The sequence below is a fragment of the Triticum dicoccoides genome, chromosome 2B (assembly GCF_002162155.2).
Source record: "Triticum dicoccoides isolate Atlit2015 ecotype Zavitan chromosome 2B, WEW_v2.0, whole genome shotgun sequence".
In the NCBI taxonomy this organism is placed as follows: Eukaryota; Viridiplantae; Streptophyta; class Magnoliopsida; order Poales; family Poaceae; genus Triticum; species Triticum dicoccoides.
This window is the reverse complement of record NC_041383.1, coordinates 623187094-623213517: the sequence shown is the minus strand read 5'-3', so window position 1 is coordinate 623213517 and position 26424 is coordinate 623187094. Positions and strand designations below refer to the sequence as shown.

The following is a 26424-nucleotide window of genomic DNA, read 5'->3' as shown; positions in this document are numbered from 1 at the left end:
AGTTCGCCAAAAGCTGGCAGCACACGTCCACTGTTCCAGCCGGACATATACAGGAGTCATTTATGTACGGTACGCCAGGCCAGCACCGCAGCTCCCTAGAGTAGCTTATGACCTTATGTGCACGTCAAACGCTGTAAGCAACGGAGTAATGTTTGACGTAACAAGTCATGAATTTACTACTACCAGCTCGAAGCTACTCCACTGTACTAATTCGGCGACATGACCCGTGGCCTTACTTCCCGTCGCAAATTCAATGCTCGTCCTTTGGGACGAGCGTATCCAGGCCGCACTCGTAGATAAGCATCGTCTCACCCTTGAGTGCCTCAAAGCTTAACCGTTGACAGATCATAGTGTGCATGGTTCCTGCCAAAACTGTAGTACGTAGCAGCAGCAGCCAAATGTTGGTCTTGTGTTTGCAAGCGCCGGACGGAGGCAGCAGCACAGAGCAGAGCAGCGGCAAGCAGGACATGGAATGCATGGTGGCTACAGGCAGTCTACAGCGGCGCTGCACCCCGGCCAGCCAGCACGACCCAGCAAACCTCACACCTGGTAGTAGATCCACACAGGCCAGGCAGGACATGCGTCCGTCAATGCGCCACACGCGCCAACAAAACCGTATACCCCCAAACCCAAGCTACCCAAAGCCGGGATCCGAGGCCACCACCACTCCCTCGGCCTTTGACAAAGGAAGGGGCCCCTCCTCTCCTCTCCCTCCCATCCCTCGCTGCCGCGCAATCCGGTCCATCCAATAGTTACCGGATCCTCACATTCCCCGCACTGGCCGCCACGGGGTTCTCCGCTGTGCTGATTCCACTTCCGTCCACGCCCACGCCCACGCCCGCCCGCGCCCCCACGGGACAAACGACAAGCCCCGCAAAAGAAAAGTGTAAACGATAAAAAAGAAGATCCTTCTCTTCTCTGCTCTCCGCGGAGACCTTCTCTGCCTGCCTGCGTCGCCTTCCCCCAACCCCCCCTCTGCCGCCTCGCCCGACCTCAGCTCACTCCCCTTCTGCTTGTTGTTCCCACCGCATCGCGTCCCCACGTCGCCATTGTCGCTCGCTTGGCCGCATTTCGCGCGACGGCGTCCTCGCGCCAACCTCACCGAACGCCATAATGCGGGGCGAGTGGCAGCAGCAGTAGGTAGGTACACTCGGCTCGAGCTCCTTTTTGTTTCTCCTCTGGGCTGGAGCGGCCGCGCGCGATGGGGTGCAAGGGCTCCAAGCTGGACAGCCAGGAGGCGGTGGCGCTGTGCCGCGGCCGCGCCGACCTCATCGCCGCCGCCGTGCGCCACCGCTACGCGCTCGCCGACGCGCACGCCGCCCTCGCCGGATCCTACGAGTCGCTCGCCGCGCCGCTGCACCTCCTCCTCCAGCTCCAGGACGAGCCGCCGCGGCTCTCGCTGCCTGAAGACCGCAAGGGCGGCCGTCGTGGCGGCGGTGGCGGTCTGCCGCTCCCGGACCGCCGTCATTCCTCGCATGTCGACTTCGAGCCCACGTCGTCCTCCGGATCCGACTCGGCCTCCTCCCCGGCCGGATCGCCTCCCCGCCGCGTCCACGAGCAGCTGCTCCCGCAGCCGAATTACTACGGGTACGCGCCCGAGCCCGCGTTCGCCTACCCGGCGCCTCCGCAGAGCACGATGCAGTTCTACTACGCGCGCAGCCGCCCGCCCCCGGCGTCGGTCGCGGTCGCGCAGCGTGCGCCGGTGTCGGAGCGCGCGCGCTACGGGGCTTTCGATGCGGCAGTTGGCGGCGGCTACCCGCAGTATTACGCCTACGGCGGCGAGCCGGCCGCCGCCGCGGCTGCGCCGCCGCCACCGCCGCCGCAGAGGACAGCGGCTCCGGCTCCGGCTCCACTTCCGCCGCCCAGGGAGACCTCGTCGTGGGACTTCCTAAACGTGTTCGAGAACTACGACGACTCGTACGACGGCTACTACTACAACCCCACCACCACCGCGGCTGCCGCAGCCGCCGCTTACACGCCGAGCCGTAGCTCGCGGGAGGTGCGGGAGGAGGAGGGCATTCCGGAGCTGGAGGAGGACGACGAGGAGACCGTGGTCGTGAAGGAGATGGCTAGCGAGTACTCCACAGTTGGAAGCGGCCGCAGCCGTCGCGGCTCGTTCGGTGCTGTCAATACAATCCCGGAGGCGGAGGTCGACAACCGGAGGAATGTACAACGGAGGCGACCAGCATACCGCAATGTGGCCCCGCTGACACGAGAGCCGCCGGCGCAGAGGGTCGTCGGCAATGCGGTGGACGCCGCCACCGCCGTTAAGACGCAGCTTGTTCGGGTGGCGGATGCAGCAAGGGAGCTCGCGCCGCTGCTCGAGGTCGGGAGGCCGAGCTACCAAGGACGCAACTCGGTCTACCACGGTGAGCTACTAGTTCAGAGAGTCTGACTGATCTGATTCATTTTCATCTCAATATATCTGAATGATCTGACTCACTGTTTCATTGTTTGAAGCTGCTTCATCACGGATGATGTCTGCAATCTCTGTGGCGCATCTGGGGTGCAAAGACGAGGACATGTTGGGCATGGTGGTTGGGGAAGAAGGCAAGGTGGTGGGCTCGTGGAGCTTATCCTTGACACTAGAGAAGCTGTATTTCTGGGAGAGGAAGCTGTATGGCGAGGTCAAGGTAAACTCGTATTTCTGTTAAGCACTTTTCTGTGAGTAGAAATGATCTCCGATCTGGAGCTATGATTTTAGTTCATCATTCATGGAAATGAGCAAGGGGATTTGAATAAGAATGCTTGTGAGTATGACAAAGGTAATCTAGGTCAGGCTGCAATTTTGTCGCCGAAAACAGTGTGTCATCTCATCATCTGGGTCCTCTGGCATGTTGTCTGACCTTAATCTGAATTAAGGTTTACTAGCTGTGGTGTTCTGGATCTTTAGGTAGACCTTGTATTTAGTCCAATGGCCTTTTTGTTTGAACCAAAAGCAAATTGAGCTGAATAATGGAGTGGGCACTCTGTCCCTACTAGGGAAACTTATCTTTTCTGTGGGGAAGATTTATGTCAAGCAAAAGTTTTGCAATTTTTCGGCACCCACTAAATAAAGGCAACAACATTACTATTTTTACTTGTTGCTAGTTAGATAACTAGTTGGTTGGTTCTGGTACTCGAGTAGCCTGTTACCATTTTTTTGTGCACTTTAGGAGTCAAGGTGGTCTTGGCGTGATAATAAATCAATGATCAATTAGATAAAGCTCCACTATGGGAAGTATCTTTCTCAAAGCCTATGGTTTGCAAGAAACCATGGTGCAGTTGCTTTAACAATTGAGATAGGTCTACTGGTTTTCACCCTGGTTGCTAAAAAAGGATTAGGTATGCTAAGTTGGCTATTCTTAATTTTTTAACTTCTGTTTTGTAAGCTAGTAATAATTTATTATAGCTTCAAACTTTGTTAACAAGGCCATCGTATCAACATTATGCAATCAACTTTTTTCTGACTGGATCTGCCACTTTATTGGAACTACTTTTGTACCATTGATTAGGGTAGTGTCCCATATGCTTTGTTTTTGAGGATTAGTGTCCCATATGCTTCGAACTAGTACTACTAGTTCCATAGGTCATGTCTATACATATCCCACTTAACAGTATTTCTCCTTTATGTGGCATTTCTCTTGTAGGCTGAAGAGAAAATGCGTTTACGCCTTGCCAGGAACTCTAAGAGACTAAAGCTTCCAGATCAAAGGGGTGCTGAAGCTCATAAGGTTGACGCAACTCGAAATTTGCTCAGGAAGCTGTCAACAAAGATAAGAATAGCTGTTCGTGTCATTGCCAAGGTTTCAAGAAAAATTAACAAAGTAAGGGATGAGGAACTAGTGCCACAAGTTAATACCTTGATCCAAGGGTACGTCTCCTTTTAAACTGGAGGATAGTTGCTCTAATCTTCTCATTGTGTTTTCTGATTTCTTGCTCCAAAATGTTCTTTTCAGTCGGCCAGTCATAAGATATGAACTGTTAATTTCATCTTATGCACTGCCATATGCTATGAATGGAGCACACATTTGAATCTAACGAAGGAATCTTACATTTACATCTAGAATTGTTCCAAGAATCTGCCCGACTCTTGCATAATCTGTATTGCATTCTGAAAACATGTTATGTGCTGAAGATAAAAGTTCCTGATTGCTCTTCTAACATACGTTCTCTCTGAAGTTCTATCTATTTCTCACTAGGTGCTAGCTGATTCTAACAAACTGATCACCTCTTCCCAGGTTTGCAAAAATGTGGCAAGACAAGCTACACTCCTACCAGATTCAGTTACAAGTGATATCAGAAGCGAAAAACCTGGCTTCGGTAACATCAGGTGGAACCAACGGCCGTGATTTGGCAATGGAGCTGGAGCTAGAACTGATTAAATGGATCATCAACTTTTCCTCCTGGGTGAGCGCGCACAGGAACTTCGTGAAGTCACTGAATGGATGGCTAGCACTCTGCCTCAACTACGAGCCTCAGGAGGCACCCACCTACTCGCCTGGGCGAATAGGCGCTCCAGTGATTTTTGTCATCTGCAACAAATGGTCTCAAGCCATGGATAGGATCTCCGAGAAGGACGTGGTCAACGCAATGCAGGCCCTTGTCTCAAGCGTGCGCCATCTGTGGGAGCAGCAAAACCTTGATCAAAGCGAAAGGATCGTCGCGGTTCGAGAGAGGGAGAAGTGGATCAAGATGTTGGAGAGGAAGGCGCTGGAGATCAACAAGGAAGCCGACGAGTTGAACAGGAAGCTGGCCTTGGTGCCGGGCCAGCAGCAGAGTTTTCAGCGGTGTCCAACTATACGAACGTACGAGGCGCATCGTATCGAAGCGAGCAGCGTGCACGTAAATTTGAGGCTGGTTGTTCAAGCTCTGGAGGACTTTGCCTCCAATTCCCTGGAAGCTTTCCAGGAGATACCGAGACTAGATGAAGAGCCAACAAGGCCGTCAAGAGGGAGTTCGAGGGTACCACGGTGACTAAGAGAAGTTTGAGCACCAAGTCCAGCTTGTAAGATGTTGCCTAGAACTTGCAATCTGTGGATTTGGATAAGCAGTCCGTAGTTTCATGGTGATGCTGGTGGCCTGGTGGCGTTTTGGTGGGGGGATCGCGGTGCCGATATCCTAGTGTAATTAGCTTTTGTTTCACTGAAGCGTTTGTGGGCTACACTTGTGTAAGATAAGGCTATGGTAGATTGGTGGTAGTATGGTGGTGTCTTCTTTTCTAATGGAAAGGCTGGAACTGGGTGATCGTGCCCTGCTTTGTTGATTACAAAAGATGTCAACGCCTCCTCGCAGCATGGTGCCTTGGTTGGGCACTGTAAACTGGAGGCTCCTGAGTCTTCAGGCTTACTAGTTTATGGATGGGCTTTTGTGCAGAAGATCAGAGAGCTTGAACGGGGCGTTGTGTCGTTGACAATGTGTCTCGCCAGCGCTTTGGGCAAAGCGATAATGACAGGCGGAAAATTTTCAGCACGAGGTTCTGGCTGAAGAACCTTGGTCCGCGTTGCATATATCTGACAAGTGACGAGTCTAGTGCTCCGCAGGGTCGTTGCTTTGTGTTAGTCGTTTTCAATTGCTGCACACGCATATTTGGGAACTTCCCTGTACTGGCACAGCAGTAGCACAGCATGATTTAGTTAGTGTTATCACAGCGAAAGAGCCGCTGTACTCCGTCCTCAGGTTTGAGTTGTTTTAACAAGGGAACGAATCTAAGCTGATAGTAGATCTGTGTTTGCGGATCTAAAGTACTGACCAAACCCTTCATCGATTACGAGTTTCAGTTGGTGATCCAGGCTTGGGCGGACGTGTGGATCGTGGTGGCGGCGATATGCATCGATGTAGAGATACGATGTGTTCTCTTTTTTTTTCTGTCATTAGGGCCTGTTTGGTTCCAATAAGTCACCCGACTTATAGGGCCTGTTTGGTTTCAATAAGTCACCCGACTTATAAGTCAGGTGACTTAAAACCAGTGACTTATAAGTCACGCCCGTTTGGTTGTCACCTGACTTATAAGTCACCTGACACACCTACCCACACCAATCAACATCATGCAGATGGTAGGACCCACGTAAAAGGGGGTGACTTATAAGTTTTAAGTTGGGGTGGAGCAACTTATGACTTATAAGTTGGGGTGACTTATAAGTCGGGTCTGTTTGGCAAAATAAGTCACTTTTTTCACTTTTCGACTTATAAGTTGGTGACTTATTTGGAACCAAACAGGGCCTAAGTCAGGTGACTTAAAACCTATGACTTATAAGTCACGCCTGTTTGGTTGTCACCTGACTTATAAGTCACCTGACACATCTTTTCACACCAATCAACATCATGCAGGTGGTGGGATCAATGCAAAAGGGGGTGACTTATAAGTTTTAAGTTGGGGTGGAGCAACTTATGACTTATAAGTCGGGTCTGTTTGGCAAAATAAGTCACTTTTTTCACTTTTCGACTTATAAGTTGGTGACTTATTTGGAACCAAACAGGCCCTTAACTGGGGAGAAAAATATATAGTTTCATGGGCATGGAAGTTACCTAGACAGTGATAGATCGCCTTCGGCGGCTAGCCAAGTGCAATCCCCAAAAAGTACTTCCGCAGTTTTCACTTTGCAGGTCAACTGGTGGCAATGGCGTGGCCGGCGCTCGGCGGCTTCGTGCTGTGACCTGAGTGCTGGCGGGGGACTAATATTGTTTTTGACGCCGATAACTGTCACACGTGTGGTGTATCAGGTGGTTGTGCCGCGCGCCTCGTGTGGCATGGAGAAGAAGCCGCCCGCACGACCGCGTCCGGATGCGCGCAGCCACAGCCCGCACGTCCGGTGTGTGGCAAAACCGCCCACACGTCCGGGCCAGACGACCGCGCTGCCCGCATGACCCAGCCGTCCCGGCCTCCTTTCGATCCCCAGTCCGAACTGCCGTCATCGTGTCCCACCTCTCCACCCCTATCTCCATCGCCGTCCTTCTCTGGTTGCCATGGCAACCAGAGCAGATCCATAGGGCCTTCCCACCGCTAACCACCCCCCACTCCAACCCCGCCCTCCCAAGACGACCAGCTAAAAGCAGGTGAATCTCCGACCTCCTACTGTTTCTCGTCCTTCTTCTGGCCAGAAATTAGAAATTGCAAATTTACCAACGAAGATGGCGACTGGATCCACGCTATCGGGGCAAAACACCACACGGTTTTGTGTGGATTCGCATTTGCCAACCAGCATACGCCAGATCTGCCATGTATTACGCTAGAGTTGAGCTTAGGTTCTCGGTTGGCTTGGTGCAAGTAGTTGGTAATGAAGGATGCGTAGGAATCCCTAAAAAAGGGAGAGAAAGGAGAAATTTGGCATAGGGGGTAGGAAAAATAGTTTCCACTTGTGTCTAACATCAGTTGCCACCTATCGTTGCCGTTAACTGCAACCATGTTAACCTGTTGCTTGCCTATTTTAGTGGCTGTTGCCATCGCTTCAAAAAGATAGCTGGCACCCAGATTTTAGAAAAGAGAGTGGATGTACATGTCCTACTTGCCATGATGTGTTGGTTGCCTACGCAGGAAAATGTGATAAGATTGCCGTGTTATCTTCTACGTGCAAACAGCAAAAAATGCATTTTTTGCGGATTGTTGATGCGTTCTTGTTCATGCAGTGATTGAGAACACATTGGTAGAAACAAAACGCGGAAATAATGAATCACGAAGATGGCACTGATCCTTGGGTTTCTCAAAGGCCAGAAACGCCCCCTTGGGATGCAGCAGAGTACAGTCAACTCACTTCTGCAGGGCCGTTGCTGACACTACTAGAGCAGTACGCAGACATTGCTATGATGCATGATAACAAGAAAAGAACATTTTCCATGTTCGCGACGATGAAGATGACATTCTACTTATGTCCTACAATGCCATTTTTCACAGGTTCTTATGACCAAAACACATTCAGGGGGCACCATGGCAAGTTCAGTCACAGGGCGCTAACACTGACAAATGTACGGGCAACCAACTTCAACTAGCTAATGTGGCAAATCAAGGTAACGCATACGAAAAATAAACATACTGGTGTGGACATGAAAATTAAACTTGCAAAGGATGGCAAAAGACTCACGAGTTATATCGGAAAAAATGTAGGACCTTCATGCAGCACGTGGCATCAGGCGGCAACCATGTACCCGCCATCGACGTCATACACATGTGAGTCCATAAAAGTGAAGTTGCGGATGGTGAATTAGCAGAAGGAACATAGTTGACATCTGCCATGCTTGGACATCTGCAGTTGCCATGCCTAGACAACTGCAATTGCCATGCCTGGACATCTGCAGTTGCCATGCCTGGACAACTGCAGTTGCCATGTATGATCAAATGTGATTGCAATGTATAAACAACCGTGGATGGCAAGTGTGAACAAATCTGTGTGGCATGGTTGGACCACTACATGTGCCATGTTGAAGAAACTATAGTTGCCATGCAGCGACCAACTACTACCATGATCACAGGTTGTTACGGTGGGACTACATCGGCAAACATCCCATGGCAAGCTTCACAGTTGCAGGACATCGCTATTGCAGATAGAGCACATCAAATTGGAATGACAGACCACACAAGATGGGCACATGCGGCACAACAAGGTAAGAAATTTTGAACCATAAAACAGTACTGCATTTGTTTTTATGGGAATAACATGTGAGGAAAAGAAGATTTGTAATGGTGGTGGTGGAAAAAACAAACAGAAAACACTACCAAGTGGTCGTGTGCAAAGAGTCATATATTGTCTTCGGGATTTGCCAATTGCTAAAAGAGTGTGTGCAACACTAATGATTGATCACATTTGCCTAGTGAGCTCAAGCCTAGAATACAAGTTTTGATGCTAGAATATACTGGTTGCCATGTGTTGGCAGCAGTAGTTGCCATGTATGTTGGACTGCAGCTGCCATGGATATAGAATCCAAGTTTTGGTACGAAAAGAAGCTGGTTGCCATGCATTGGCAACAGTAGTTGCCATGTTTGTTGGACTGTAGCTGCCATGACTGGAGAACTACAGTTGCCATGCATGTCCATATGCAGACTCACGGCTTGCTGTGCAAATCACATGCAGTTGCTGTACTCCGTTACGATAAACATGCCATTCAAGCAAAATCTTATGCTCGTACCTGTTTTTTTATTATAGGACCTTCAACTACAATCAACAGCGGCGCGGGGACATCTACTGCGAGGAGCTCTGAGCGCACGGAAGACGCATTCCACCAGCCAGCCAACAATCATGCCACAAACAATGCCGAGTCAGTGTCAGAAATGGCAATCATTCCAGCAATGCCGACAAGCACACCTTTGAACACCAGCACTAGCAACACTCAAGTAGATGAAACTGCCACCGATACTGAAGTGAATGATGAAACTGATGACGAAGCACAAGGGGATGAAGATGGTGGGCAATCAGAAATCATGGTACCTCAGCCACCATACGTTGGGCAGAGATTTGATTGGTTCACAGAAGCAAATGAATTCTACCAGACATATGCAAAGTTTCATGGGTTTGCGAACACAGAATACCATAGGAAAATTAAAAAAACTAATGAGTACAGCAGAGGTGAGATGAGGTGCTACAAGGCACGAAGGAACAAGAAGGGTAAAGGTGTTGCGCCTGTCGTTCCGGAATGAAAGATAGGTATCATTCTCAAGACGAAATGCCCTGCCGATGTAAACTGAACGTAGATGGAGCACGGTGGGTGGTCACTGAATATTTTGACGATCACAACGATGAACTCATAAAGAAGTTCGACCTGGTAAAATTTCTGACCGCCCACAGAGGATTCAGCCCCCTCGAGAAGAAATTCATAAAGCTGCTACATCATTGTAACGTCGGTCCATCAAGAATGGTCCAGATACTATCACTCACCCACAACAAAAATGGGACTCTGAGTAGCATGCCCTACATACCAGCTGACGTCACAAACCTAAAGGCAAAGTATCGTAGATAGAGCAAGTTGGCTGACATAGAGGCCACAATGGCCTACTTCGATGAGAATGCGAAGGAAGATCCAGATTTCTTCTACAGGATAAGATTGGACGATGAGGACCGTGTCAGGAACATGTATTGGGTGGATGGTGCTGCAAGAAGAGCCTACAAAAATTTCCGAGATTGCATTTCATTCAACGCGACATATCTCACTAATATGTATAAGATGCCATGTGCTCCATTCATAGGAAAATAACCACAATCAGTCATTGCAGTTCGGATGCGGGCTCGTTCGAAACGAAGAAACGGATGGGTATACTTAGCTATTCAGGACCTTCTTGGAGTGCATGGATGGACTTGCTCCAATGACATAATAACAGACCAGGATTTTAGCATGCGTGCAGGCATAGAGGAGGTCTTTCCGTTGGCAGTGCACATGCACTGAAGGTGGCACATTATAAAGAAGGCTGAGGAGACGCTAGGACCATTCTTTGCTGACCGTCCAGAGCTGCACAAGGCATTCGAGCTGTGCGTGGATCACAGCTTGACAGTGGAGGAGTTTGAAAGGAGCTGGATGGCCATGATTGAAACATATCAAGTCCAAGACAACGAGACGCTTGCTAGCCTGTGGGAGAAGCGAATGTACTGGGTGCCGGCCTACTTCATGCAGTGCTTCTTCCCATTTCTGCAGACTACGCAGCGTAGTGAGGGGTTCAATGCTGTTTTGAAGCGGTACGTGAGCCCTGGCAACTCATTGCTACAGTTTGCCAAGCAATACACAGCTTTGCAACAAAAAATACTGGGATCTGAGCTACAGCAAGAAGCGAACACCGTGCTAAAGCAGCCAAAATTGCTAACGTATTTACCGATGGAGAGGCAGATGAGCAAGATATACACCAACAAGATCTTTAACAAGTAAGTCAGTTGTGTTACAATCTTATTTGCACAAGCATGAAGGTAGTAGGTGCCCTCAGAATGCAATGCAGTTGAAAAGCTTATTTGAAAATGATGATTTCTTGAAAAGTAGTCATTGAGTACAGAGTAACCATGATATGTAGTTGCCATGTTTAATGAACTAAAGTTTGCCATGTTTAATGAAGTACAGTTGCCATGTTTACTCAACTGTAGTTGCCATGTTTAATGAAATGCAGTTGCCATGTTTAATGCACTGTACTTCCATTGGGCATGTTGGCATGGAAATGCCAATGCCAATTAAAGATGTTATGCAAGTTGCCATGTTTAATGAACTGCAGTTGCCATGTTTAATGAACTGCAGTTGCCATGTTTAATGAACTACAGTTGCCATGTTTAATATACTGTAGTTGCCATGTTCAAACGAAATGTACTTCCATTGGCCACAACAACAAAAGGTGCTACAAAAAACATCACACAAGAGTTTAACAAAAACACACAAAACTTGCAGATTCCAGGAAGAAATAAAGCGTGACAGCATGTTCACGACTTTCCAGGTGGACGAACATACGTTCAAGGTGTGTTCTATTTTGGGCATGTTGGATTCAGAACCTGAAGACACGGACAAAGGAAGGAACTACTTCGTGAAAGCCTCGATAAGCCAAGGCGAATACTACTGCCAATGCTGCAAATTCGAACGGGGCGACATTGTGTGTTGTCACATACTAAAAGTAATGGACATGAACATGGTGACACGAATGCCCCGCCATTTCATAATGCGGCGATGGACTTGGGACGCCGACGATGCATTGGCGCCGCAAACATCAAACACAGTTTTGGCTGTGCATGACGAGAGACTGGAGACAACCATGGAAGCCGTGAGGCACGTTCTGTTGACAAAGAACTATGCTGAACTAATTGATGAAGTGTGCAAGAGTGATGAGACAGCGAGGGTCGCAGAAAAACACAGGAAGGCCCTAAAAAGAGAGCTTGATGAGATCAAGAAGAGGAAAGCTGAGGAAGCCTTACACAGGTTCCCCCGCACATCAAGTGTGCCTTCATCCATGGGGCCATCATCTGAAAACTCGGAGGTAGAATCTGGAACAGCAAGCACACAAACCCAGGTCAGGAACCCACCTCGTTCCATCACAAAGGGGCACCCAAAAGATATAAGATACAAATCAGGATTGGAGATTTAAGCAAAACACAAGAAAACAAAGAAAGGGACGGGCAATCCGTAAGCAACATTGGAGCACTATGACATGGTTCTTGGTGACATTTTTTTTGTAATCTAGATGTTCTATTTTTTTTAAATGGGAGAATGACTCTTGAGGGGCATCAGAATTTGAAGGAAAATGCCATGGATGGATAACTACAGTTGCCACATGTATGGTACTTAATTTGCCATGTTGTGTATACTGAATCTGCCATGTTATGTATATTGAATCTGCCATGCTATTTTATACTGAATCTGCCATGTTATGTATACTGAATCTGCCATGCTATTTTATACTGAATCTGCCATGTTATGTATACTGAATCTGCCATGTTAAGTATACTGAATCTGCCATGTTAAGTATACTGCCATGTTATTTATACTGAATCTGCCGTGTTATTTCTACTGAAATATGCCATGTTATTTGTAATGACTCTGCATTGCATAGATTTCCGTGTTCAGTCAACGCATTTTAGTCACACATAGTGTATTGTGTGCAAACTATGGGAAACAAGTTGAAAAGGGTCACGTGCAGCAACCGCAAAAAGGTTACGGCTACATGATCAAACTACCATGCTAGCCGGTATAGTTAGCAATGAAAAAAAAGAACCAAACATCCAAATGAAAAACGATGATAACTTTCACTAACCATGTCTGATGAACTACATTTTCCATGTTTTCAAACATCATAGACGCATTCGAAACACCAAACAGGTGCTACCAACGTTGAAAGCATAATAATAATGATAAACATAAACGTATTTGCTGTCACGCCTAAATAGGTTCACATCCACACATATATTACAGAAAATATGCAAATGTCGCTCACACACCACCACTACATACTAGGCTACGCGGAGTTGCAGTCATAACATAGCACACAGACATAGTTTTGAAAAGAACAAAGGTAATACCTTACATTCCTCGGCAACAGAATGTAAGGTAGGCGTTCGGTACAGAGCACCACGTGATCACTTGTACTTCTTGGTGACTTTCTTGACAGCTTCCTCTATGAACTCACGTGCTCCGGACCGCGTGTTGAAATCTTCATTCGTCAACCAGTTCCATGTGTAAATTTTGTAAAGCTCAACGACCATTGCAGCTCTGACAACAGGGACCAGTCTACCTTCCCACTTTGCAAGGTATTCCAACGTGTGAAAGCCACAGTCCATCCTGTACAAGAAAAGAATCAGGTGAACTCACAAGGATAGAGATAACAATAATAAACTTCAATTCAGAGGTGACAAGAAGGTTAGCATTTGTGTAGAGGACACATGAAGAAAGAGATGGGAAATAACTTGTTTCCTTGCTTCGTAGTCGCCACATACTCAATTGGAAAATGTATGATCTGGACCTTTGAGTGTTCGTAGTGACGGTTCCATGTCTCTTTGAGGTTGTTGATGAAGTATTTAGCATGCGCAGTAAGGTCTGCATCAGCTGCCGAACGCATTGAATCAAGCACCTCAAAATGTTGGTTCTTCAGGTCAAGGCAGATCGCATAGTGGTGACCACACTTGTCGTGTGGGTCGTGTGGTGCAAGCTCCTGGAACATGGGGAATAGGACCTGCAAGTAAAATGAAGGAAAGAAGAAGCAGAGTTCACATGAAGAACAGAAAATGGTGTAATTGGGAAAATGACGTGTAAGGATATCACTGGTTGCAGTAAGAGGCACATGAGTGACATAAAGCAGGAAGGGGCCAAAAAGTAGAATCACATAGAATGTTTAGTTATAGTGGGTAGTTAAAAGAAGTTGCCATCCATGTATGAACAAAGTTTCCCTGTATTTTAGTTTGAAGTTGCCACATAGTTTGTACGGAGATGCAAATCAAAAGTCAGTTTACATGGCAGCTGTTGCCACATGAAAAAGTTGTCACATAAACAGGGTGTAGCCCACATGTGAAGCATAGATACTGGCAAAAAACATACCATGGGAGGAAAAATGTGCAAAAAAGGAAGGAGTACTAACACATTTCTTCATTTTGAGCTTAAATTCACCATGCGCAGCAAAATGCTTCCTCGGGATTTTATGGTGGAAGTCACCATCCCATATTTTGCAGGTCACACTGTAATGCATGATTGTTTTGTCGGGAGACATATCCATATGCTTGTTGATGAAGTCAATCCCACATGCAACTACATTCGTCGACATTTTACCGAGTGGCCTCATAGACTTGGCAAGATCACCCAGGTCGACGTATGTCGCTTCGCATTGTATGACCTTGGTTCTGTCCAAACATGACCTGTATGAAAATGATATAACATGAAAGAATCATGTCTACTAAGTAAAAAAAGAAATAAAACATAAACATATCATATCTAGAAATATCAAAAAGATGAATGGTAAAAAGACCAAAGCAAAATGAGAGGTTATGTGGTGTGGTCATTACGCTTTCACCTTCTTCATGTGCTTGCTGCTGGCCCTAGCGTTTCCAAAGCGCTTGACAATATCGTATAGCTGGTTCTGCTCCTTTGTGGCCTTGTCTTCGGGCTCGTAGTCATCCACGGGAGGTGGGTGAACTACCCTCTACTGCCTCATAGAACCAGGGGTGGCACTTCTAATGGTATCTTCAGATGCCGTCTCAACAGGCACGTTGGAACTTGATTGCCCCTAACCTCGTGAGGACCTCCTTTGCAATGCTGCCCCTCAATCCTGCGGTAAGCTTCATCAAGTGATGGCGAAATCTCCTTAGGGGTGCCTGCAAGGATAAAAAAAGTGGGTTAGGATACCTGGAAAACAAAACAAATGTAGTGTGAAAGAAAGGGTGCAGGATATGAAATGTAGGTACAAAAAGTAGGGAGTTGCCATGTGGAGGCAACTCCAGTTGCCATGTGTAGTGCATTGTAGTTGCCATGTGACAACAACTATAGTTGCCATGTTGTATCAACTCCAGTTGCCATGTGGTTGCCGAATGGAAAATGCAGCATGGCAACAAAAATGTAGGTGACATGGTGCAGCAAATCCAGTTGCCATGTGTAGTGCACTGTAGTTGCCATGTGACAACAACTATAGTTGCCATGTTGTATCAACTCTAGTTGCCATGTGGTTGCCGAATGGAAAATGCAGCATGGCAACAAAAATGTAGGTGACATGGTGCAGCAAATCTAGTTGCCATGTCATCACATAACAGTTGCCATCACAAGTGAGAACCCCAAAAAAATGCTTGGGACAAAAGTCAGACTAAATAGATGTATACAAGAAAATGATAAGCGCAGAAGAAATGTACCTTGCACGATCGGCTTTGCGAACTTGACAGCCTTCCTTCCCTCGACCATTGGCTGCGCCATCATTGCGGCCATGCCTGCCGGGAAAGCAAAGGCAACTGGCGTAGGATCTTGCACCACTGGTTGATCTTGACTGATGCCAAGGCTAAAGCTCGGTCGGGTGAAGGCCATTGGGTGCCTATCATGCCTACTGGCCGGACCGCAAACAACTTGCGGGGAAGAATCCAAGGGTGAAAGATCAACAAACATTTCTAAATCGGCCGCTGCAGAATCAACGGGCTTATTCGTAGGGCGGGGCGTGTTGTCAGCAGTATCAGTCGCAGCTTTCTTGACAATCTTTTTGTTTGGGCTGTAGGGGACACCAACATTGACTGGGAGCTTGGAAGTGCGTAGATTTAAGCTGGGGTTCTCCACGGCGGGTAAAGACGCAGTCTGCTCCGGACGTTCACCTCCGTCACTCGTGCCCGGCTTGCCACCTGGATTAGTTGTACTCTGATCTTCCGGTTTCTCCATAATATTGCTTTTGGCAGGTGGTGGGAACAGTGTGGATGCAGGAACATAACCAGAGTCATCTCTGCTGCTCCTAGCTACAACCGGTGCGTTGGGTATGTCTGTTGATTGCTTGCGGGGGCTACGACACCTAGGTGGAAGGCCAGCTCGCGAAACGGTTGCCTTAGCAACCTATGCACCACCAGGAGCTGGAGCTGTTGTGCCAAGACTCTCACCTGTGGATGGCATATCATTATGAACTGTCGCCTCAGCAACTTATGTCGTGGACATAGGAGTGCCACCACACACGCGCTTGGAATCCATGTCATATGAGCGGGAATCTTCCTTGCTTAGGTTGGTCTCGGGGGCGTCCACTTCAACACTTGCTGATGGGGTGGCATGGCTCACAGCAGCATCCTTCATTGCCAGCAAAGTGGGCAATATTCAGCAGTCCTGGAAGATACCGACTCGTCACTCCCTGATGTACGGATGCCTATTGTTGTAGCCTACACATCTGCAACCGGCGGAGATGGTCGGCCGCTTGCGTTAGAGCTAGTGGGAATAGTTGACGGTGCAGCAGCAGTTTTGTCAACTGGCGCCTCATGAACATCTGAGTTGCCACCTATCGCCAACTTTGAATGAAGGCGTTCGAGTGGGTCCCTAATGATATGCTTGGTCGCGCGTGAGGGAGTCTTGGATTAGGGGGTATCCGGACAGCCGGACTATATACATCGTTCGGACTATTGAAGCGTGAAGATACAAGACTCAAGACTCCGGTTCGTGTCCGGATGGGACTCTCCTTTGCGTGGAAGACAAGCTTGGTGATCCGGATATTATATTTCCTTCCTTGTAACCGACTCCATATAAACCCTAGCCCTCTCCGATGTCTATATAAACCGGAGAGGATGGTCCTTAGAAGGCCGATCACATTTACAATCATACCATCATAGGCTAGCTCCTAGGGTTTAGTCTCTACGATCTCGTGGTAGATCTACTCTTTTACTACTCGTATCTTCAATATTAATCAAGCAGGAAGTAGGGTTTTACCTCCATCGAGAGGGCCCGAACCTGGGTAAACATTGTGTCCCTTGCTTCCTGTTACCATCAGCCTAAGACGCACAGATCGGGACCCCCTACCCGAGATCCGCCGGTTTTGACACCGACATTGGTGCTTTCATTGAGAGTTCCTCTGTGTCGTTGCTTTGAGGCCTGATGGCGTCTTCAATCGCCAACAACGCGGTCCAGGGCGAGATTTTTCTCCCCAGACAAATCTTTGTGTTCGGCGGCTTCGCGTTGCAGGCCAATTCGCTTGGTCATCTGGAGCAGATCGACAGCCACGCCCCTAGCCACCAGGTCAGGTTCGGAAACTTGAACTACACGGCGAATATTCGCAGGGACTTGATCTTCGACGGATTCGGGCCTGTGCCAGGAGTGCCAGACAGTCACGACGAGCACGGCCTAGACCCGCTGTCGGACAATGCTCGAGATATCACCCTTGCAGTAGCCTCGGATCTAAATCCGGAGCAGGTGGCGTTGCCTAAGGACGGAGGGGTGGACCCCGCCCCGCAGGCCGCATACTCATCATCGTTGAAGACGAACATAGGTCTCACCTCTGTGGAGGCCTGTAACCCCGGGCCCCAGGACTCGTATCCGGTTGTTGGTCCCGGTCCTCACACCCTCGAGCCAGCCAGGCCAGGTTGGGCTCCAGTAATGGAGTTTACCGCTGCGGACATCTTCCAGCACTTGCCCTTTGGCGACATGCTGAACTCATTAAAGTCTCTCTCTTTGTCAAGAGGCTCTGAGCCGAACTATGCCCAGCTTGAGTGGGAAGCAGGCGACAAAGAAACTCGTTGCCCACCCACCACCCACTTCATTGCCATGATCGATGATTTAACCAACGTTCTTGACTTCGAGGACATCGACGGTATGGACGACGATGCAGGAGAAGCTTCAGAATCCCTGGGGCGCGGGGATACTACCTCGTCACACGATATATACATGGTGGATACGCCCAAGAAGGACGACTACGATAAACCGGAAGATAAAACACTCGGGAAAAAGCAAAAACGACGGTGCAGACGCCGCTCAAAGTCCAGCAATAGTAAAAATAGCGACAAGAGCGCGGGAAGGATTTACATCCCAGTAAACCCCGAAGGCAATAACGACCACATGGACCCAGCGATGGAGTAGGATGAGCCAGGTCACGCCAAACCAAGTTCGGAGCAAATACCCGATCACAATGATCCGGAGGGACGAGCTCATGAAACTGCCTCAAGACAGGAACACAGTCCGGACGATGACGCATTCACCATTCCGGACAAGCACGCGGAACGAGACAACCTCCACCGAAAGCTTATGGCCATGGCAAGAAGTCTAAAAAAGCAGAAGCAACGGCTCAAAGCCGCACAGGAAACGCTTAGTCGCAGATGGAATAAAGTGCCGCACAGGAAACGCTTAGTCGCCATACAAAAAGCTATCCAAAACGCAAACTACTGCCAGAATTTGACAACGAGGCCGTTCCACCAAAGAATAATACGACCAGGAGACCAGACGCACCGCTTCACAACCACAACAGAGTGGCTACTCACGCCGCGCACGATCTACGCGAGCATCTGGATAAGAAAGCCGGGGCAGCCAGGTCCATCTACGGATCTAGAGGACACACCCCTGCGAGGGACTATGGTCACCCAAACGCTCATACAAGCCAAATACCAGTTCGGAATAAACAACGGACACAACAACTACCGATGGCATGCCACAACACGTCCAGATACAGAGGGGCTGCTCACCCCCTATGCTTCACCGAAGAAGTACTAGACCATGAATTCCCACAAGGCTTTAAACCTGTGAACATAGAGGCATACGACGGAACAATAGACCCAGGGGTCTAGATCGAGGATTTTATCCTGCATATTCACATGGCTCATGGGGATGACCTCCACGCCATCAAATACCTTCCCCTCAAGCTGAAGGGACCAGCTCGACACTGGTTGAAAAGCCTCCGCGAAAATTCAATCGGGAGCTGGGAGGAACTTGTGGACGCTTTCAGAGCCAACTTTCAAGGGACTCATGTCCGGCCTCCGGATGCAGATGATCTAAGTCACATAATCCAACAGCCCGGAGAGTCCGCCCGCAAGCTTTGGAACAGATTCCTCACTAAGAAGAATCAAATTGTCGATTGTCCGGACGCCGAAGCCTTAGCAGCATTCAAACACAGCATCTACGACGAGTGGCTCGCCCGACACCTCGGCCAAGAAAAGCCAGGACAATGGCAGCCCTAACAGGCCTTATGACCCACTTTTGCGCGGGTGAAGATAGCTGGCTAGCCCGTAAAGGCACCAACGACCCCAGCACATCCAAAATAAGGGATGGCAACGGGAAGCCACGGCGTAATAAACACAAATGCCAAAACAAGGAAGAGAGCCCGGACAACACAAGGATCAATGCCGGATTCAGGGGCTCTCGACCTGATCAGCAAAAGAAGCCATTTAAAGGCAGTAAAGAGGGACCATCCGGTCTGAACAGAGTCCTGGACAGACTATGCCAAATTCATGGCACCCCTGAGAAACCTGTGAACCACACACATAGAGAATGCTGGGTCTTCAAGTAGGCCGGCAAATTAAATGCCGAACACAAGGTGAGGGAAACACCAAGTGAAGACGAGGATGAACCTCGCCAGCCGAACACTGGGGGACAGAAAAAATTCCCGCCAGAGGTTAAAACAGTAAGCATGATCCACGCGACTCACACATCCACGAAAAGGCATGAACACGCGCTCATAGACGCGCATGATGTAGAGCCCATCGTACCCATATCGGACTACTGGATGTCTCGTCCGATCACTTTCAATCACACGGACGACCGAACTAGTATTCGGTGCGGAGGATCAGAGGCCTTGGTGCTTGACCCAATAATCGACGGATACCATCTCACCCGTGTCCTCATGGATGGAGGCAGTAGTCTCAATTTAATATATGAGGACACTGTCCGCAGAATGGGGATAGACCCATCCAGAATTAGCCAAAGCAACACCACCTTTGAAGGGGTGATACCAGGCGTTGAAGCCTATGGCAGGGGCTACTAGAAGTAACATTCGGCTCCCCAGGTAACTCCAGAAGTGAAGAACTACTCTTCACCATCGCACCCTTCCAAAGCGGCTATCACGCATTGCTTGGAAGAACGGCCTTCGCCCGCTTTAACGCACTGCCGCATTATGGCTACCTTACACTCAAGATGCCCAACCCACGTGGTGTCATCACCGTTAGCGGAATCACAGAGCGCTCTTCATGCATAGAGGAACACGCGATGGCCCTGGCGGCCGGACTGTAAGCGGCCTCCAATATCAAAAAACATGACTGGTCATTACGACCACAGACACGGTTAGACGAGTCCGGTAGCCCGGATAAAACTAAACCAGGGCACCGTATATGTAATCCCATAGAGGACACCAGGGGCTATAAACATTAAATAAAGCCCCACACTTGGCTCGACTTTATTAGCAGGCCAGCATCTTACACTTTTATTATCCATCGCATACTTACGTTGTACTCTCCTACGAGTTCTCTTTTTCACAGGCAACGTTCGTGCGATGCCCTTCTAGGATACGGCACAACGGAGACAAAGGCGCAGACGTGCAGCAGGGCCCCTCTCAACAGGTTTCTTTTTAGATTAAGCCCCTGTGTAAACCTTTTCTATTACCTCTTGTTGTTTAACCATCCCATGGGTTCCATACCCACAGAGGATACAGTCGTTATCGGCATTTCTCCATGACAGACTTACGCACGTACCTGGAAACACAGGGTTTATAATGAATGGGCATTCTTGAGCACATCATTTGTTATAAAGTCTGAATACCTTCGGGAGTGTTCGGCGTCACAAGATTGACCTTATATGCATCAGCTCCGAATCATGTCTTTGGTCAAATGTTGGGTTTGCCCGGCTCCTGGGTTTGCCGCCTTACGTTCCTTTATTATCGGCTAAGGTGGCCAAAGGAGAACTACTGCGATTGTGCCCTGGTTATTCCGGATGAGCACCTCAGTAGAGAAAGCCGAAAACTGACTGTCATGATACAGCGAGAGACTGATCAACCACTCGAAGAATTATTGGAATCTTTTGGATCCCTCCGCATGAACGAAGGACCGTTTCCCGGTCATGTACACACGCGCCCGTATTCGGATGCAAGCGAAAGTACCAGGGGCTACATAGTAGCCCCACCATTAGACTCCCGTGGCTAAGCGAAAGCGTTACAGCTATATAGTCCGGTTGCCTAGTTCGACGTGCGATCACCACCTTAATGAACCAAGACGTTGGATCAAGTGTGACTATGCATATTTTTTCTCGAACACCCCCGCATTACATGCGTGGGGGCTAAAGCCAACGACTGCTAACTTTCGGATTACATATATATATATATATACAGGGGACACAATCATATTTTCAGGCAAACAATATAAATATAGCCTCATAATCAAAATAAACATTGTTTTTACAATGATCCGATTCATCACTCGAACAAGACATTGTTCGAGCATTGCGCCTCTATTAGGCGGGCACCTTCTGTGACCTGCGCCAAGTAGTGCTCGGCCCGATATTGGCCCTCCGCCAGATCCTGGGTCACTATAATGGTGGCCTCCATATCCGTCCAATAGGCTTTAACGCGGGCAAGAGCCATCCGCGCACCCTCTATGCATGCCGACCTTCTCATAGCGTCGATCCGAGGCACGGCCCCAAGGAATTGTTGCACCAAGCCAAAGTAGCTGTCCGGCTTGGGCCCCTTCGGCCATAGATGGTCTATCGCAGACCGCATTGCAAGCCCGGACAATCTGTGGAGCTCCGCCAGAGTAGCCACCTTCTCATTTAGCGGCAGCGGGCGAGTGGGAGCATTGAATTGCGACCAGAAAAGCTTCTCCACCTCCTTATCACCTTGATCCTCGAAGAACTTGACAGCGTCAGCTGTACTATTCGCCAAGTCCGCATATGTGTCTGTAGGACTCCAGCGCCCAGCCAAGGGAGCATACTTCGGATCCAAAAACTTCGTCCGCAGTAAGTAGGATCCCCCAGCCACGATTTTGACGGCCTGTTGGAGCTCCTCCCGCATACCCCGCATCTCGGTCCGCATCTCCTTGGCGGCATTAAGTGCCTTGTCCAGCTCGGCCGAGCTGGCCTTATTCTCCTCTTCAAGGAGTACATACCGGTCGGCGGCATTTTTTAACTCCCCAGCCATTTCGGCTATCTTTTCCTCGCTTCGGCGATGAGCAGCCTGTTCGGTTCTCAATTCTTTGGCTGCCTTTAGGGCAGCCCCATTGCTAGCCCGAGCTTGTTCCTTGGCCTGAGCAAGTTCCGTCCTCAAGGCCTCCACGGCAGCAGCACCATCTGCAGTGCAAACACATTGCATTAATATTTTGCCCCTCTTGCATTTTCCTATACAATATAATAAGGGAAGCAGGGCACATACCCTGTGATTCTTCCAGCCGTTTGTTCACCAGCGTGATATCGACATCAATAGATCCGATCTTCCTCCTTGGTTCGGCAACTTCAATAGACTAGTCGACTGCCGGATCCTTAGATACCTGCGCACACGTAAGGCGCAGCCATTACTGTATGATCCCCCGTTTGCCGCCTCTGGCGGGCAACCAGAGTCTCAGGGGCTACTATCCATAGGGAGCACACCTAGCGCGTGCTTCACATCCAAAAAATAGTGCATTTTTCACTACATACCTTAAAGCCTTTGAGCAGGCTTATAAATGCCTCATTCAGGCCGCTTGTAGCAGATGAAATCTTCATGAGCACCATGCTCATTAAAGAGCGGTGCTCCTCCGAGAGCGCGACTCGCTCCAGAAGGCCCGTCAGTGCGTCCGGCCGGACATCGAACTATGCCGGACCCTTCTCATCGCCCCCCGTGGGAGCCAAACGCTCCGGGCTCAGGGCGGCTGACATGTTAGCCTCCGGCATCGGCAGATCTGGACTCCTCCGTGACGACACCTTAGTGTCGCCCGCTTCATAAGGCGGAGAGATGGGCGGGGTCTCACTCTCCATCATCTCCGGAGGAAGATCCCCCGAGGACGAACTCTGTTGAGAAGAGCTGCTCGCCAGACTGCAAAAGACGAAGTACCGGCTATGAACCTCGAAGAAACACCCTACCTTCGAATTAACGATCAACTTACAGCTCGGTGGAGGGCTGGCCCGTTGGTGGGCATTATGCGGTGAGGGTGCCCGTCACGGCAGGGCCCCCTGGTGATACCTTCTTCCCTTGTTTGGGCATCTCCGCCTCCAAGTCTTCGGAGGCGGCCCTCTTCCTCCCGCGCGGGGAGGAGGCTTTAACCTCCCCCTCCCGACTATCCTCCCCAGGGGAGGTAAAAATTCCCCTGCTTTGGATGCATAGTGTGTGAAGTTTGGCTTCACCGCCCTTTCCTTTGCCTTTCCCTGAGGCGATTTTGCTGAGCACCTAGCCAAGCATCTTGGCAACGGTTGGACCAGGCGAGCCTTCAAGAAGTGGTGCCGGACACCTGATTCTCTCCGCCTTGGTGAGCCATTCCTGGCCACGGAGGGTTTTTCAGAATAATGGTTATGATAAATATAAACGGAGTGTCCGGCTTTAAGGTTACTTACTTGGGCGTCTAGGCGATTGCAGCTTAGGCCCGCATCCTCGGTGGTGTCCGGACATTTTACTTGTGGTCCAAAGAATAATTTGCATATCCCTTCGAGCTTCAAGCCGAAGAATTGCTTAATAGTCCGCGGACACTCCGGATTGAACTCCCACATCCGGAGAGGCCGACGTTTGCACGGCAACATCCGTCGGATTAACATCACTTGAATCACGCTGACAAGATTTATGTCGCTCTCAATAAGCTCCCGGATGCGAATCTGCAGCACTGGTATATCACCAGCGGGCCCCCAATTCCGTCCTATGTCGGTCCAAGACGCCAACTGTGATGGAGGGCCCGAGCGGAACCCGGGGCGGCTACCCACTTTGTGCCTCTGGGAGCCGTAACATAAAACCACCTTTGTTGCCATACATCGGATACTTCCGGGAAAGAACCCTCTGGCCATGGGGCATCGGCGTTCCTGCTTATTATCGCACCTTCGCACTCCGCATGTCGCCCCTCGGTCATCTTCGGCTTCACATTGAAGGTCTTGAGCCATAAGCCAAAGTGTGGGGTGACGTGGAGAAAAGCCTCGCACACAATAATGAACGATGAGATATGGATGATGGCGTCTGGAGCCAGATCATGAAAATCCAACCCATAGTAGAACATGAGCCCCCTCACAAAGGGGTCGAGGGTGAGGCCCAGGCCTCGGAGGAAGTGGGGGACAAACACAACACTCTCATTGGGCTCCGGCATGGGGATAACTTTCCCTGGAGCAGGAAGCCTGTGCTGGATATAGGCGGTCAGGTATCCGACCTCCCTAAGCTTAGTAATGTCCTCCTCTTGGATCGAGGAGGCCACCCACCGGCCTTTTGCGTCGGATCCGGACATACTGGAGGATCTGGGGTGTTGGAGCTTAGGTCTTGGGTGTTGGAGCTCAAGGTGCGAGAAGGAGCAAGGGAGGTGGAAAAGAGGCGTAGGCCTCGACCCCTTTATAAAGGGGAAGAATATCAAGAGTCCTCAGCGTTACCGCTTGAGACTTATCCAAGATACACGGAGTCATACCAACGGTCATCGTGGGGTCACACACGCCCATATTGATGAAAGATCCCGTAATAAGAGGAACACGATCTCTGCTTTGGCAAGACATGCCAATAAAACCGACTCACAATGCGAGTCGAGGTGGAGCAGGAAACGCTGGTTCATGTTGAACCAGGCCACGATGCAAAGACACGACGTACAAGGATTGTCAACAGAACGGATTCATGCTATGTTCCCTACCATGGCATGTGAAGATCATCTCACAAAGCCGGACACTGTTTGTCGTAGCAAATACATTGGAGTATTCGGAGATGGAACCCGCCTTGCAATGCCGAAAACAAGACTGCGCGCCGGACTCATCGTCATTGAAGCCAAGTTCAGGGGCTACTGAGGGAGTCCTGGTTTAGGGGGTATCCGGACAGCCTGACTATATACATCATCCTGACTATTGAAGCATGAAGATACAAGACTCAAGACTCCGGCTCGTGTCCGGATGGGACTCTCCTTTGCGTGGAAGACAAGCTTGGTGATCCGGATATTATATTTCCTTCCTTGTAACCGACTCCATGTAAACCCTAGCCCTCTCCCATGTCTATATAAACCGGAGAGGATGGTCCTTAGAAGGCCGATCACATTTACAATCATACCATCATAGGCTAGCTCCTAGGGTTTAGCCTCTACGATCTCATGGTAGATCTACTCTTATACTACTCGTATCTTCAATATTAATCAAGCAGGAAGTAGGGTTTTACCTCCATCGAGAGGGCCCGAACCTGGGTAAACATTGTGTCCCTTGCTTCCTGTTACCATCAGCCTAAGACGCACAGATTGGGACCCCCTACCCGAAATCTGCCGGTTTTGACACCGACAGCGCGTGTAGTAGTCTTCTTCACCCTACAAAGGAAAAGCACATGAAAAGTATTAAAAATGAACAAAAAATATTTGCCATGGTAGCCATCTTAAAAAATGAAAAAAACGTGTGATGTGCCAGGGCTGCCATTTCAAAACTAGGTATGGGTGAGCACACAAGCCAATGGAAAGCTGGTAGTTGCCATGTAGGTGGAATAAGAGTTGCCATGTGGCATAGTAAGCAGTTGCCATGCAGAACAAGCACGAGTTGCCATGGTAGCCATCTTGAAAAATGAAAAAAATGTCTGATCTGCCAGGAATGCAATTTCAAAACTAGGTATGGATGAGCACACAAGCCAATGGAAAGATGGTAGTTGCCATGTAGGTGCAATAAGAGTTGCCATTTGGCCTAGATAGCAGTTGCCATGCAAAAACAAGCAGGAGTTGCCATGCAGTTAAAAGAAAGAGATCACTGGAAAAACAACAGTTGCAATGTGGGACTGATGGCAGTAGCCCATGTGGCAAGCTGAACAGCTGCATTGAAAAGCAAAAATATAGCACTATGGCAATGAAAGAACAGGGATAACCTACTTCTTGACTGGCTTTCTCATGTCTGGCAACACGACAGGATCCCCGGTGTTGGACGTCGTCGTACGAAGAGATGACCTGGTGGAGGGGGTGTCACCAGCAATGGGGGCACCTTTGTTCAATCGAGAAGAAACACGGGTTGGCGTTGGTGCTTGTTTCTTCATAATTGCTCGTCCACCAGCTGTAGCCTCACTACACGTATAAGAAAGTGGCAAAAAAAGGTGCCAAGTGTCAGACACGAAAATTATTGCCACGCTTATCAAAACAAATGCAAAAAGGGTCAGTCTGTTAAAAAAGATAGACAAAACAAAACACTAAATTAGAAGTCAAACCTCCTCCTAGCAGCTACGGGATCGGTCCTAGACCTCTTGCCAGGAGAGCCCTGCCCAACATCCTCTGGAGCCCTCCCCCTCTTTGAGGGCGACACCCCCTTGCCTCTCACAGCTGTATGTTCTTTGACTTTCTACGGTGATGGGACATCTGGTGCAACCTTGCCCTTCTAACCACCTGCACGAACTTCAACATGTTCATCATCATCGGTGTCGTGCTGCACGTTCTCCATGTCATCGTCATCGTCCTTGTTGAGAGCAACATCTCCATCTAGTTCATCTTGTGT

At 49.2% G+C, this 26424-nt stretch overlaps 1 protein-coding gene across 1 annotated transcript; it reads left to right on the top strand.

Annotated features, from left to right (window-relative positions):
* The first annotated feature begins 916 nt into the window (after window positions 1–916).
* On the top strand, window positions 917–5248 carry LOC119365216 (protein ALTERED PHOSPHATE STARVATION RESPONSE 1-like). The gene is made up of 4 exons (XM_037630823.1): window positions 917–2369; window positions 2461–2633; window positions 3630–3853; window positions 4221–5248. The coding sequence occupies exons 1-4, from the start codon at window positions 1202–1204 to the stop codon at window positions 4954–4956; spliced, it is 2301 nt and encodes a 766-aa protein (XP_037486720.1). The 5' UTR covers window positions 917–1201; the 3' UTR covers window positions 4957–5248.
* Window positions 5249–26424: the final 21176 nt, after the last annotated feature.

Excerpts from the sequence above, each read along its gene's own strand:
- LOC119365216 (XM_037630823.1), top strand. The coding sequence starts at position 1,202 with ATGGGGTGCAAGGGCTCCAAGCTGGACAGCCAGGAGGCGGTGGCGCTG. Across the intron at positions 2,634-3,629 it reads AGCTGTATGGCGAGGTCAAG|GCTGAAGAGAAAATGCGTTT; the intron begins GTAAACTCGTAT and ends TTTCTCTTGTAG. Across the intron at positions 3,854-4,220 it reads GTTAATACCTTGATCCAAGG|GTTTGCAAAAATGTGGCAAG; the intron begins GTACGTCTCCTT and ends ACCTCTTCCCAG.